This window comes from Ochlerotatus camptorhynchus, unplaced genomic scaffold, assembly GCF_037179485.1.
Source record: "Ochlerotatus camptorhynchus isolate MF236.1 unplaced genomic scaffold, CSIRO-AGI_Acam_v1.1 ptg000304l, whole genome shotgun sequence".
Lineage (NCBI taxonomy): Eukaryota > Metazoa > Arthropoda > Insecta > Diptera > Culicidae > Ochlerotatus > Ochlerotatus camptorhynchus.
In genome coordinates, this window is record NW_027040792.1 from 492,933 (window position 1) to 508,398 (window position 15,466).

A 15,466-nucleotide genomic window follows, 5' to 3' on the forward strand; every position below is an offset into this window, starting at 1 on the left:
CGTACCCGTGCCGGAAGAGGACGCACACCACTTTCGCTGATGAGGTATCCTAGGAACTTCAACTCAGTGCGTCCAAAAACGCTTTTGGCCACGTTTATGGCCAGACCATGTTGACGCAATCTTTCAAATACGATCCGTAAGTGTTCGAGATGCTCTGAAGCGGAGGAAGAAGCAATACATATATCGTCAATAAAGACAACCACACAGTGCAAGTCAGCGAAAATTCGATTCATGTAACGCTGGAACGTTTGGCTAGCATTACACAAGCCAAATTGCATCCGTGTGAACGCAAACAAACCAAACGGGGTAATGACCGCCGTTTTTGAAATGTCGTTCTCTTCTACAGGGATTTGAAAATAAGCTCTCTCTCTAAGTCGACAGTGGAAAAAATGGACTTACCATGGAACGAGTTCAGCGAATCATGGATGTGAGGTACTGGGGGTACCTATCCGGAGTCGTGGCTTGATTCAAACGACGATAATCTCCTACGAAACGCCATTGACCGTTCTTTTTGGGCACACAATGTTAGGGACTGGCCCAGCAACTACTAGACGGCCGACAAATTCCTAAATCGCACATGACACTGAATTCTTCCTTCGCAGCTTTTACTTTTTCAGGATGCATCCGACGAACTTTCGATGCTGTTGGAGGCCCTTTTGTAAGGATATGATGAGTAACGTCTTTCTGCGTCTGTGACCGCATCGTAGCAGGCAGCGTTATTTCTCGATACTCCAGTAGTAGTTCCCGATACGGATGTTCTGCGTTTACTGTCGTCACATTGTAGAGCCATGAGCTGTCATCACATTTCCAGGGGAACTCAAGCCGGTCTTCTCGTCCGTTAGGCGTTGATGTTTCAGGTCTACTATGCCGAATGCCGAAGTGTGCAATAAAATCGGCTTCAATTATCGGCATTGTAATATTAGCAATCAAAACATTCCAAAGGAAGCTCCGCGTGAGTCCGAGGAACAAGGCTGCCGGCACTGGCGTGCGATATGACCATAGTTTCGGTGATACCAGCATAGCATACCAGCATTAGTAGCTGTACCTACCATTTTGTCTGCCATTTCCGCAAGCTTGGCCAGTGTTCCGTCGTTACAAGTGATGATAGGACGAATGTTCGCAGGCAAACACTGAATAAACAACATCTTCAACAAATTGTCGTCAACTTCCAAACCAACCGAAAGTTCCTGCATTTTTTACAACAGATGCGTAGGACGTAGATCCCCCAGATCGTGCGTTCCGAGCAGGCGTTCCAGCCTGTTTTCCGGCGAAAGGGCGAATCGAGCGATCAGTCGGGTTTTTACGGCATTGTATTTGTTTACGGCGGGCGGTGTTGCAACAAGATCGGCAATGTGACAAATGACAGACTGGTCAACTTTTGCCACAATATGGTGAAATTTTGTCTCGTCGACGGTAATCTTGGCAGGTGCGAATTGCGATTCAGCTTGAGCAAACCACATGACCGGGTCCGTCTTCCAGAAGTCCGGTAATTTTACACCTACCGCTGCAGCTTGATTGTTGGGCTCCGGGTTAGCCATTTTGAGGTTAGTTTCATACGATTTTCCAAAAAACGGGTCTTTGTGATCGAAATGGGTGAACCGACCGAATTAGAAAGGTCACCAATGTGGCGTTTCGAACCGATTTCAATGATCGAAGACGTTTATTACGGATAATATCGAACTCTTTATTATTGGCAAATTACACACAATTGCAAACTCGGCGTTACAAGAATAATCCTTCTATTTCTTTCCCCTCCTTCTCACCGTCCTTTCTCTCTCTCTTCGCGCACAGCTCTGTCAATGGCTGCAAATTTCAGGGTGGTATCCATTTCATCAGTTGCATCCCATAAGTTTATTATCAAAATATCAAATTTTGTTTTCATTTTGTTTTCACTCTTTGCTCGGGTAGAGACTACACTGAGGCAAAAGATTGTAAGAATTTCATAACAATCACTTATGAATTTTAGCCACAAGAAATCGGTATGAATTTCATTGATTTGCCTTATGAAAAATAATGTTGACAAAAAATAATAATACGGAGTAGACTGGATCCGAACCAAGAACGTTGAGATTACGGGGCCCGTGTGTTGACCACTCACCCTTCAACGGTTGGGATAATGAAATGATTAAAAGCGTATAACCATAGAGGTAACTCTAAGACTAGAAACTCCCGGATTAACGTGCTCAACTTATTGGCTCAGCTCTGGTACTATCTTCGGTCCCAAGCTAATCGATTCACCCCTCGAAACATAGGAAAATCCACTAACCCCTCATTTTATCTGTCAAACTTTCATAGCGAATCAAAACAAACATTATGTAGTAGTAGAATTTCGACTAGAATGGGATACGTTAATCGTTTGCTTGGGACCAATAGGCTAGTCAAGTAGCGAGCCAATTTAAAATCGTTAGTTTCGTATTGATTGTTGGTATAACCAACCGGTGAAAACTAACGATTTTTAATTGGCTCACTACTTGACTTGCCTATTCTGCCGCTCTTCGCATGTCGGTCCCAAAGCAGTTTTTGTAAAAACTGAGTTCTACAATGCAAATGGTAGCTGATCACCAATATTTTCATATTACTGGATGAACTCAATAACTTTTTTTTCTGAAAATTTTTGGAAAGACATCCAAATTGCTTGTCTCATCACATAAGAAGCAATTGTACGAATCAAGCTTAAAATGCCATTTTCCCGGCTTGCTGATGTTTGCCATGGGACCGACATGCGAAGAGTGGCAGTATTGGTCCCACGCTAATCGATTAACGTTCCCCATTCTAGTCGAAATTCTAGTACTACACTATGTTTGTTTTGATTCGCTATGAATGTTTGACAGATAAAATGAGGGGTTCGTGGATTTTCCTATGTTTCGAGGGGTGCATCGATTAGCTTGGGACCGAAGAGAGTACCAGAGCTGAGCCCAATAGTTGAGCTCGTTTCTTCGGGACCTTCTGGTCTTAGAGTTACCTCTACGTTAATCGTTTGCTTGGGGCCAATAGGCTAGTCAAGTAGTGAGCCAATTTAAAATCGTTAGTTTCGTATTGATTGTTGATAGCATGTGGTCAGCTTTGAGCATCTCTGCTGATATGCGATCGACTCCCGGGGCTTTGTTGGACTCCATACTTCGGATGGCTGCTTCTATCTCCTGCAATGATGGAGCTTCAGTGTTGACGCGAGTAACGCGCCTCACCCTTGGCGGATCATGCCGAGATGTTGATGGTTGGTTGACCGTTGAAACTTCGAGAAGTTGTTCAAAGTGCTCAAACCAACGTTTCAACTGGTCAGTGGGGTCGGTGAGCATCTGTCCAGTCGCGTCTTTCACATGCATCCTTGGGTTAATCCTTGCCCCACTCAGGAGTCGTGAAACATCATAGAGGAGGCGGATATCGCCAGGTTCTCCCCTTCATCAGCCAGGGAGTCCACCCACGCTCGCTTGTCCCGTATACAGGAACGCTTAACTTCCCTCTCTAGAACAGAATACCGCTGACGGGTCTCGTCTTGGCTCCTCGTGTCCTTGCTCGCTCTATCGCGGCTTTTGATTCTCTCCGCTCCTCGATCTTCCTCCAGGTTTCATCGGTGATCCACTTCTTCCTCTGAGTGCGCAGCTCACCCAGGTTGTTCTCGCTTGTTTCAATAAAGGCATTCTTGATGCTCGTCCCCTGTTCTTATACGCTGCCACCTTCCGGAATATTAGCTGCGCGAGCCTCCAGTTCTTCGACGAACGATCTCTTCACTGCTGGGTCCTCCAGTTGGCGTGTGTTGAATCGCCGCCCTAGTCTCTCCTCCCGCCGTTGAACCCGTGGAATGCGTAGGTGGATTCACCGACCAGGAGATGATGGTCAGACGCGATGTCAGTGCTGCGTTTATTCCGAACATCAAGAAGGCTCCGTCTCCATTTCCGGCTGATGCAGATGTGGTCGATTTGGTTCTCTGTACATCCATCACGGGAGACCCATGTGACTTTATGCACTGGGCGATGGGGGAAGAGCGAACCCCCGATGTTGCCACAAAACTCTGCAAGAAGCTCGCCGTTCTCATATCTCCGAGACCATGGTGTCCCATAATGCGCTCATAGTCCGAGTTGTCGGAGCCGATATTCGCATTGAAGTCGCCTGTGTAGATCTTGATATCACCTCTTGGAGTCTTATCCACGGCAGCATTCAGTTGACTGTAAAAGTTCTCTTTGTCCTGCAATTCGGCAGCATCGGTTGGTGCATAACATTGTATTATGGTAAGGTTTCGGACCCGTGTTCTGAATCTGGCAATGATTATTCTCTTATTGATAGGTTCCCACTTGATGAGCGCATCCTGTGCTTGGGCGCTAACCAGAAAGCCAACTCCACGATGTCGCGGAGCGTTTTCACCTCGCATTCCGTAGGCAGCTTGTGTTCTCCAAAGTTCGGCCAGTGGACTTCACTAAGTCCCAGGATTTCTAGCTTCATACGGCGGGCCTCACTGGCGAGTTGTGCCAGTTTACCCTGTTGGGTTAGTGTCAGTACATTCCATGTTCCAATTCTTGTCCGTTGTTTAGCGCTAAAAGTCGTTGCCATAAAATCAGTTCGCAATCTATCACTATAGGTTTCTGTAACAATTTGAAGGTTTCGGAGACAGTAGGTGGTTGGCCTAAGGTCTCCTATCCGCCGTGATGGGACTGCCATCTTGGGTATAGCTTTCGGGGAGAAGCATTTCGTATTCAGCCGCTGGATGCCAGTCAGACGCTGTTTGAGCCGCCCCTAACATGGAGAACAGACGCTCGGGTTTTGTAAGGCACATCCTCCGAAAAGGATGCAGCTCCCCCTTCCCTGTCAGCATACGACCAAAGTTCCCACCGGAGTTGGTTACCCGATCTTCCCTAAGGTTACTCGTATCCCAGCCGGCGCCTCGGGGAGGAAGGGATAGGAGTTACTGGGCAAGAGGCTAAGGACCACTTTCACTTGCGTGACGGGTCTATTTTATAACCTTCAAGTACGCGAAGTACCGGTGCTACGCATTATCCCAGTCATTTGCCAATTGTCGAAGTTGACTATCTACAAGACACCGATTAGACCTGTAGTCCTCTACGGCCACGAGACCTGGACTATGCTCGTGGAGGACCAACGCGCCCTTGGTGTTTTCGAACGGAAGGTGTTGCGTACCATCTACGGTGGAGTGCAGATGGATGACGGAACATGGAGGAGGCGAATGAATCACGAATTGCACCAGCTGCTGGGAGAACCATCCATCGTCCACATTGCAAAAATTTGGCGACTACGGTGAGCTGGGCACGTCTTAAGAATGCCGCACGACGACCCAGTGAAAATGGTTTTCGAAAGCGACCCAACAGGAACAAGAAGAATAGGCGCGTAGCGGGCATGGTGGATCGACCAAGTAGAAGGCGACCTGCTGACCCTTCGCAGACTACGAGGCTGGCGACGTGTGGCCATGGATCTAGTAGAGTAGAGACGACTTCTTCGGACAGCAGAGGACATCAAGCCCTTAGCCTGATTGGTAAGGGAAGTATGCTCTCAACTTTGTGTTCTAGATGCACAATCACAGTTATTAATTGGTTCAAATCGAAGTGGGTCGATGCTTTTGCTCGGTCACTTGAGATGGAATGACCCATATATACTAATGCGATATATTTGATTATATCTTGTCTTTCCATCGATATTATAAATCCAGTCAAATAAATGTTTGTGAAACCAATAAAAAAAACGCAAATAATTTTCAAACGTTACAATTAGTAATTCAAACACAACACCTCTAAAACTATACGCAAATAACCTTTATTTGACTAGAACGTCGTTACATTCACAAAGCATACCCTACAGAGAATATACTTTTGAGCAAACTGCATAAAGTTACATCGATCTTCAGCACGATGCCCCCGGGCATCTGCTGTTTCTCCTCCTGGAAGAAACCCCCCGATCAGCCATTTGACCGCCACTGCAATCATGTCCGTTCACCGGTTGATTGTGAAAGTATGTTGTTGTTTCCAAATTTTGTCACCTCACTTCGCGTGACCTTCGACAGCAGCGTGATCGCATTCGACAGTTTCGTTTGCATTGGTAGGTATATGCCATGTTCCATATGCAATGTACGAAAGATGACTCAACTCTTCTGCTGTGGAAACAAACAAAACTATACGACAGCATCAACAGTCGCTCATTTCCATCAATGAACCGGCCAGTTTAGTGACGACGATCTTTTGACGAAATGTTTGCTGTATGAATGTACATACATATAGGTAACGTAGACGTACTAAAAGTTGTTTGTTCAAGCTCTTCAAACCGTCGTTGGCGTCGTCGTAGGTGGACGCCCGAACGGAATAACTAATGAGCCAAAAATGAACCGAATTAAAGACGGTCTTAGACTGGGTGTTTAGGCTTATTCCTCGTAGGTCACCGCATCGTTTTCCACCGTGGTGTCAAGTGCAATTGGCGGCGCGAACGCACCGGCATATGCTACCTTTTACGGTCGATCCGCCTTCCGACTTGGTAATGTCTCTGGTAAAGTTATCCGGTTGTCACGGCCAAACTCAAGCGATCGATGGTTCGTGAGATTTGGGGCAGAATGTTATTGGTGTTTCGGAGATAGGGGGAGAGAGATAAGGAATGAGGTTATCTGTTGTTTGACATGGAAATGCTGATTTGAGGTCAAAACGTTTGTTTCAAGGTATCGACTTCATTTTACAATTTTATCGGAAGGAAGGGCGTAAGTCATTGGATTTTAAGATCCCTGTGCTCAATACAATAGTTGTTTTTTGATTATTCGCAAGCCCGTGATTAGTTGCGCTCAAGTTTCGATTCCAGTCTGTTATATTTTGTAGTACCTTTTAAGTTGCATAAGCTGACTTATGAATTTAATTGAAAACACAAATCTCTGATTTTGTTGGTGAAATAATGCTTAGTGATTTCAATACTCTCCACAAGTTGGTGATGAACTAGCGCAGCAGTAGCTAAAACTCACCCTAATCAAGCAATAAAAAAAAAAGCCACAATCGAAACGTTTGTCCGTTTGGCTCCAAATTTTGACAGTCCGTTTGGCTCTGCTGGGTTTGTCTTCACCAGTTCTTGTTTACTATACCGTCAATAACGTGATCCAGATGATATGCCCATTTTGGATTGTCCACACAATTCGGAGTTAAATGATTCATGGCAAAATTTTGCCAATATAACATATCCCCCCCCCCCCCCCCTCCACACAAGATGGAGGAGGGACATAAAGGGACGTGTATGGGTTATCTCCCCTTGATGACACATCAAACAGATTTCAAATTAGTTACGTAGTCGTTGGGAACGAGTCATTAGAGTAAATCAAAATGCGTCCCGGCCGCCTAAGGGTTAAATATACAAAAATTTCATGTTTACTTGTGCCGCCTACTGAGATAATTCCAAACTATCCGGATCACCATCTGAAAGCCCTTTACCTCCTGAACAACTTTGCCATAGACACAAGGGGTGGTCACTCTACATACTCATTTTGCGACAACTTTTTTCTAAGTGTGCCTCACGTGTGCCGGCAGTACCAAGAGTGCATAATCGAACTGACATTGTTTGCTTGGTAATAATGGCATGTTTGGCAACCCGGTTAATTTGACAGTTCAAGTTTTTGTTTTGAAGCTAGCAGTGGAATCCGAATCAAGAGACGATAATCTAGAGGCACTCCAGTAGGACATGTTGATACCAGACAAACTGGCCCAACCGGAAGATGGCGATCAAGTTCCTCCAACCGCTCCAAAAAAACACCACCCAAAAGCATCTGATGGCATTCAACATTTACAGCCGCTGCAGTAAGCTTCTGCTATCGATTCGAACCACCCGTCAACGATCAGGAACGGGAGATCTAAATCGGTTGTGGAGACGATTGCTACTTGAAAATCGCCAGGATAACGCGGATCACGGTGGTAAAAATCCTGTACCAATTCGATGAAAGTGTTCCTATTGTTAAGGCTGTGCTACTCACATCACCCAGTCGTCATCACTGACGTTTTAGGCGTTCGTCACTACAAGTAGAACCAGAACGCCCATATGCATGTTGGACCAGCAGTCATCGAAAGCCACTATTACCAACAATCAATACGAAACTAACGATTTTAAATAGGCTCACCACTTTAGTAGCCTATAGTCCTCTCCAGGCGGGTTCGTATTGGTGCGATTTGCGTGTGTTAGTGAGGTAAATTTTTTTGTTAGCTGTGAGAAATTTTTTGTTTGCTGTAAGAACTGTCATTCTAAAGTAAAAATAAACAACAAAACGAAAAACAAACCCTACGGTTGCACGGTAACAGTCAAATACCCTTTTATGAGTAAAAGTTAACCCATTTTTAATAAAAGTGGTTTTACTCATTAATGAGTAAGTTATTTTAACAACAATGAGTTTCTGCTAACAGTAGTTTAAAGTTACTACTTAATTGGCATAAAAAATTACTCATTAATTAGTAGTGTCACTTTTATTTACAATGGGTTCACTTTTACTCATAAAGGGATGTTTGATTCTTGCCGTGCACATGACCGTATACGTTAGTGTGTGTAAAATTATGTTATTAGTGTAGTGTTCGTGAGATCTTGCTTGGAGAACTCAATTGGTCCCAAGCAAACGATTAACGTACCCTATTCTAGTCGAAATTCTAGTACTACGCAATGTTTGTTTTGATTCACTATGAAAGTTTGACAGATAAAATGAGGGGTTATTGGTTTTTCCTATGTTTCGAGGGGTGATTCGACAAGCTTGGGACCGAAGATAGTACCAGAGGTGAGCCAAAAAGTTGAGCACGTTTCTTTGGGACCTACTTGTCTTAGAGTTACCTCTATGCTATTACACAGTCACAGCACAATAAAAGCCATCTGAAAATAGCCTAGACTCCCAGGCCTAGACGATTTCGAACTGTTCAAACCGAAACAACACAGTTCAGAGTAGTAGCAACAATCAATACGAAACTAACGATTTTAAATTGGCTCACTACTTGACTAGCCAATTGGTCCCAAGCAAACGATTAACGAATCCCATTCTAGTCGAAATTCTAGTACTACACAATGTTTGTTTTGATTCGCTATTAAAGTTTGACAGATAAAATTAGGGGTTATTGGTTTTTCCTATGTTTCGAAGGGTGAATCGATTAGCTTGGGACCGAAGAGAGTACCACAGCTGAGCCAAAAAGTTGTGCACGTTTTTTCGGGACCTTCTAGTCTTAGAGTTACCTCTATGGCTATACTGTCTTGGACAAATATGTTGTACTGGGATAGACCAACAAGCCTGTGTCATTGGATTCAGGTTTAATTGGGAACTACGCCGCTAGAGGCGCTTCACTTTTATGTCACTTTTGACGGGCGTTATAATATATGGATCTTAGGTCCAACATAGAATATTTCGTGAAACTGGCCATATAGAACGTTGCTGTCTTGAGCAAAGTTGTTCAGGTGACCAAGTCCTTTCGGATGGTGGTCATATTATTTAAGAACTCTCTCACTACGTGGCGGTAGTGTGCTCATGAACTTCCTTAATATGGTATTTCTGGATAGCTTGTCCATATAAGATGTTGCTGTGCAATGCGAGGACACGAAACGGAATAGGCATGACGTGTAGAGTCCGGAAATCGATGCCAGACGTAATTTTGGAATCCAAGATGGCGGCCATCAGTTCAAGAAAAACTGTCAAATACCCTACAATATGGATATTTCGGGAAAGGAGACTACGTGTAGAGTACGGAAATCGATGCAAGACGTCATTTTGGAATCCAAGATGGCGGCCATCGGTTCAAGAAAAACTGTCAAATACCTTACAACATGGGTTGTTTCCAGAATAAAACTGTAGCTTCTCTTGACATACTTCAGCTTGAAATTTTTGATGATGCCTTGATCAAGGGGTTGAATCAAGAGTTTCACTGGAAATATGCTAAACATTTCCTACCAAACCCTCCCAAAGATTTAGCTAATTCTTCAAAATGTATATGAATTCTTTTAGATTTTTTTTCAAAATATCTTCAAATTAGCTTGACATTCTGCTAACATTTTTTGAGCAATACAAAGAATTAGATTTCCCTTGAATCATTATTCATATTTCCTTGCAGCTCTCCTCATAATTTGATTGGGTGGATGCTAATTTTATTTATATTTTATGCCAACCCCCTCCCCACCTTTCAACAAAATCACCTATGAAGGGCCAAATAAAAAAGTTGTATCAGTAGAATATAATAATAACGATTTCCTAATAATAAGAGATAATTAAGCGATCAAAGCTGTAATACTAGCTTTAATCTATTTATTTCTAGATAAATTGTCTAAGTATTCCGAGCGATATTAAATTTTGTTTTCGTTCTTTGTTATTAATTTTTGTCCCGTAAGGCCTGGCTAACCCTGAAAGAAATAGTTTGCCTTATTTAGTTAACTTTGAATCCCCTTCCGAATTCTCTTGTAATGCTCCTTGAATTTCCTTTCGATTTGCTTTAAATAGAGTTCCCTAGAATACTACTGATAATTCCCATAAAAGTCTCTTCAGAACTACCTTAAAATTCACCTGTAGTTCTCCTTACAATTTTCATGAATTACTTCCAGTGCAGCCATGGTAAATTTAGAGCTAGTCAATCACATATTTTTCATGAGAGCGCCCCTTTCGTGGAGCGCCCATAATTTTAATTTCGGAATGTACACACAATTTAGATCGCTCCTATCACAACTAGGGTACGGGTAAACTGGACTTCCCTGAAGATCTCGGAACTTTTCGGAAATTTCCTGAATTTTTTTTCCTGAAGCTGCCCTGAGGATATCTGATATTTCCTGAAGTTCTCGAAGCAACCTTGAAGTTCTCGTAATTCTCCTGAAGTTCTTGATACTGCCCAGACATTAATTCAAATGTCCTTTAATCTTGATGAATGTGGGCGTCTTAGGAATACCTGTGTAAAGAGAGAGAGAAATATTAGTAATTTCCATTTAATTCCACTACCTTATTTGCTTATCCTTGACAGATACGCGTATTTCGTCTACAATGTGCAGACTTCTTCAGTGTCTTGTACTAATACTCGACCTTTAATATTTTAACTTCCCTGAAAATCTCTGTACTTCTTTTATATTCCCAACATATGTTTGAAGCTTTCTAAAATTTTAGGAGTATTTTTGGAATTACTTGAAATTCCTGGAACTTTGCAAAGTTTCTCAAAATTTTGATGGCGTTCATGATGCTGTCCAAAATTTATCTAAACTAATCCTTGCAGATCTTTAAACTTGCCCGTCTAGAGTCTAGAAGTTTTTAGAATTTCTATTTCTATAAAGTTTTTACAATTTACCATAAGATCTCTGGATTAGAAATTCATAAAATTTCCTGCAGTATCCCTTAAGATGGTGAAACCACCTTGAAGTTCTCGATGCTTCCCTGAGGTGCCCGAGATTTTTCGGAAGTTTGCTTACCATCCCGCAGTCCGTTCATTCTTCTTTATACTTTCTAAACTTCTTTAAAGTTCCTTAAAATTGTGTGGGCCGCCCTTCAGGCGTGCAGAAAGCTTCAATCATCAGAAGAGTAGCAAGAACTTTAGGAAAGAATATAGAACTTCAGTTCTATATTCTTTCCTAAAGTCCTTGCTACTCTTCTGATGATGTTCCAGGAATTGCCCTGAAATTTATAAAACTATCGTAAAGATTTCTAAACGTCCCGACGTTTTGAACAGTTCCGTGAATTTCTTGGGAACATCTGTGAAGCTTCCGACATTTTCCTTAAGTTCTCTAAACTTCCCTGATCTTCTCTAGACTATCTTTAATTTTGGAAACTTCTCACTATTTTCCTGATAATCGTGGAACTGTTCTGAGCGAATGGGGAAAACATTGTAATCCCTACACGGTAACCGAAAAATACCCAATAATGACTACAAAGTAAGCATTTTCGAGAGAGACTGGGACTACCCATTAAATGAGTAAACATATTACCCATTTATGAGTATTTGTTATTCAAAACTGAATACTTACTGCTTGTTTTTGTAGTTGTAATTACTCATAAATGGGTAAAATTTTACTCATTTAATGGGTAGTTCCAGTTTCCCTTGAAAATGCTTACTTTGTAGTCATTATTGGGTATTTTGCGGTTAAGGCCTGTATAGAGATCGAAGCGAAGCGAAAATCTCATACAAAATACTACATTTTTCACCAGCGTGAAAAACGCAACTGGCAAATTTTCCACTTCGCTTTGAACTGTAAACAGATGCTATCCAGCGAAATCTAATTTTGTGGATCGCATCTTTTTTCGCGCATGCAGCGCTCGCGAAAAGAGCAGCAGCTAAGCGAAAAGTTGACGTTTCGAGAAAGAGCGTATCTGTCAGATTTTCACTTCACCGGAGGTGTAAACTGATCGAATTCGTTTCACATGAACTGTAAACTGCGAAAAAAGGAAACTGGAAAATGTTCCACAAACATTTTTTCGCAACCTTTTTCGCTAGCGAAATTTCATGATTTTTCGCGTGCTTCAATTTTTGTTTCGCTTCGATCTGTATACTAGGCTTCAGTGTATATTTTGACATGTACAAAACAATACACACGCTGTTTCAAAACCACCCAAATTTGGATATAATCCACCCAGGTCGGACAAAACTGAATCCACCCAAAAATGGGCAAACTAAAGGACACATCAAATTGCATCACGGGAAAAACGCTGTAGAAAATTACCCATTGGGTATTTTCTCTTGAAAATTTGGTTAGAAGTAGTTTAGAGTGTATTGTTTACACTGTATTTTTTATCGATGTCAGTTTTTCGAAAGTTGAAAAAATGGCGTCACCCGAAAAGCAACGTCTGGAAAATCCTCAACTCTCTCATCGGGACATCGGACAACAACTCGGAATCGTGCCACAGTCAACGGTGAGTCGTGTGATTAAACGTTACTACGAAACTCTGATCATCGAACGGAAGGAGAAATGCGGTCAGAATGGATGTTCTATTAGTGATCAGAATCACAAGCGTGTCGTGATCGCGTTTAAGCGGAATCCCAATGCTTCAGTCAGAGGGCCATGGACCGGGAGAGACTGCATACGTACAAAGTGCAGAAAGCTCCAAATCGTGACGAACGGCAAAAAACGGTGGGAAAGTCACGGGCCCGGAAACTGTACACCCAGATGCTGGCGAAGCCTCATTGTCTCATCATGGATGGTGAGACTTACGTCAAGGTGGACTTCCGGCAGCTTCCGGGGCTACTGTTCTTCACCGCCCAGCACAAGTTTGATATTCCGGAGAACGTAAGGAAGCAGAAACTTTCAAAGTTTGCCAACAAATACATGATTTGGCAAGCGATCTGCTCATGTGGCAAACGGAGTGCGCCGTTCGTGACTACTGGGACTGTAAACAGGGAGATCTACCTCAAGAAGTGTCTACAGAAGCGTCTGCTTCCTCTGTTGAAGCAACACGAGGGCCCTACGATGTTCTGGCCGGATCTAGTTTAATGCCACTATCAAATATTGTCCTGGAGTGGTACGAAGTCAACGGGGTCACTTTCGTACCCAAGGACATGAACCCTCCAACGCACCGGAACTAAGGCCCATCGAAAAATACTGGACTATTATGAAGCAGGCACTACGGAAGCATCCCAAGGAGATTAAATCTGAGGAAGACATGAAGAAAAAGTGGGTTTCCGTACAGAAGAAGCTGCAGCCAGATGTTGTACAGAACCTAATGAGTGGAGTTAAGCGTAAGGTGCGAGCGTGCGGTTATGGTATTGAAGTTGAATGAAATAAATATGCTAAAAGCTTACTAATGGGTTATATTTTATTGTCTGGACGTTTGAAAAGGATAGGCCAACTAGGTAATTTTCTACAGCGTTTTTTTCCGTGATGCAATTTGATGTGGGACACCCTTTATGTTGGGAGTTGACAAATGAAAAACATCGACACAATTTGTCACTCCCAGCATAGTTTACCCATTTTTGGGTAGGTTCAGTTTTGACCGATCTGGGTGGATTCTACCCACCTGGGTAGTTTTGGAATAGCGTGCAGACAATTTAAAGGAGTTTGCTGGCGTTCCCTACACTCAAACAATTCCTAACGTGTGATCAAAGTGTTTAAACACTTGATTTTTAAAATACACAATCACATTTACTTTAAGTGTATTTCACCAACTTTGAAATTTTGAAAATCTTTCACTATCTATTTAAATGTATTGCACATTGAATCACACTACTGTTCAACACAGATGGATGTAACGTGTTTTGCATTTCAATGCGATGTGAATTGCTTGCTCAGAAAGGTAAACATCGAAAACAAGACTTGCGACTTTATTCTATCAACCCGCCTCATATATGAGAACAACCGTGGCACAGTGAGATCGAACGAAGACTCCGGCAGCAGCACACCCCTACAGTCCATGATCGAATCCCAAAGCAGACCCATTAAACAGTGCAAACGTCAAACTATATTACCTTGCCGTAGTGTGAACACTTCAAAGTGATATCCATATTACAAAGCTATATTACATAATATACAACCTAGTCTGAACGTACTATTACCAACCGTGAACGTGAAAGAACCTGTTGCAACCTTACACTTACGACGGTCGAATGCTTACCTGGTTGATCTGGTAGAAAAACCTGATCTGCCTGACCAAATACTCAAAATCGATACTCGTTGAAGCAATCCCGTCCCATCGCTTGACAAACTGCCGTTGGATGGAAATGCGAACCGAGCTCTGAATTATCACGGTGCCGTTCTGCTGACGGAGGACATCCATCCTCGCTTTTGGTGCTTTTGCTGGGCCTTCCGGATGGTCGTGATACGGTCCCGTTTTTGCTATACACCACCGAGATTTTGCTGCGGCCGTCGACCGAAGTCTACTTACCTTACCAATCAGGCTAAGGCCTTGTTGTCCTCTGCTGTCCGAAGAAGTCGTCTCCACTCTACTCGATCCATGGCCACAGTTCGCCAGCCTCGTAGTCTGCTAAGGGTCCGCAGGTCACCATCTACTTGGTCGATCCACCTTGCCCGCTGCGCGTCTCTTCTTCTTGTTCCTGTTGGGTCGCTTTCTAGAACCATTTTCACTGGATCGTCGTGCGGCATTCTTACGACGTGCCCAGCCCACCGTAGTCGCCCAATTTTTGCAATGTGGACGATGGATGGTTCTCCCACCAGCTGGTGCAATTCGTGGTTCATTCGCCTCCTCCACGTTCCGTCATCCATCTGCACTCCACCGTAGATGGTACGCAATTGCGTTCGAAAACACCAAGGGCGCGTTGGTCCTCCACGAGCATAGTCCAGGTCTCGTGGCCGTAAAGGACCACCGGTCTAATCAGCGTCTTGTAGACAGTCAACTTCGTGCGGTGGCGAATTTTATTCGACCGGAGCGTCCTCCGGAGTCCAAAGTAGGCACGATTCCCTGCCATAATGCGTCTTTGAATTTCTCTGCTGGTATCATTTTCGGCGGTCACCAGGGAGCCCAAATACACGAACTCATCGACCATCTCGATTTCGTCACCGTCAATCTGAACTCGGGGTGGGAGGCTAACATTGTCTTCCCTAGAACCAACAATCAATA

General features: G+C 43.3%; 2 protein-coding genes across 2 annotated transcripts in view; one reads left to right on the forward strand and one right to left on the reverse strand.

The window, feature by feature from the left end:
- chas (chascon) overlaps positions 1-15,466 on the forward strand; it is a 349,928-nt gene that overhangs the window by 3,685 nt on the left and 330,777 nt on the right. The gene's annotated exons all lie outside the window — the stretch shown is intronic.
- LOC135707114 (uncharacterized) lies at positions 1,197-1,538 on the reverse strand. The gene has a single exon (XM_065228845.1). It carries the CDS (start codon positions 1,536-1,538, stop codon positions 1,197-1,199), a length of 342 nt encoding a protein of 113 aa, XP_065084917.1.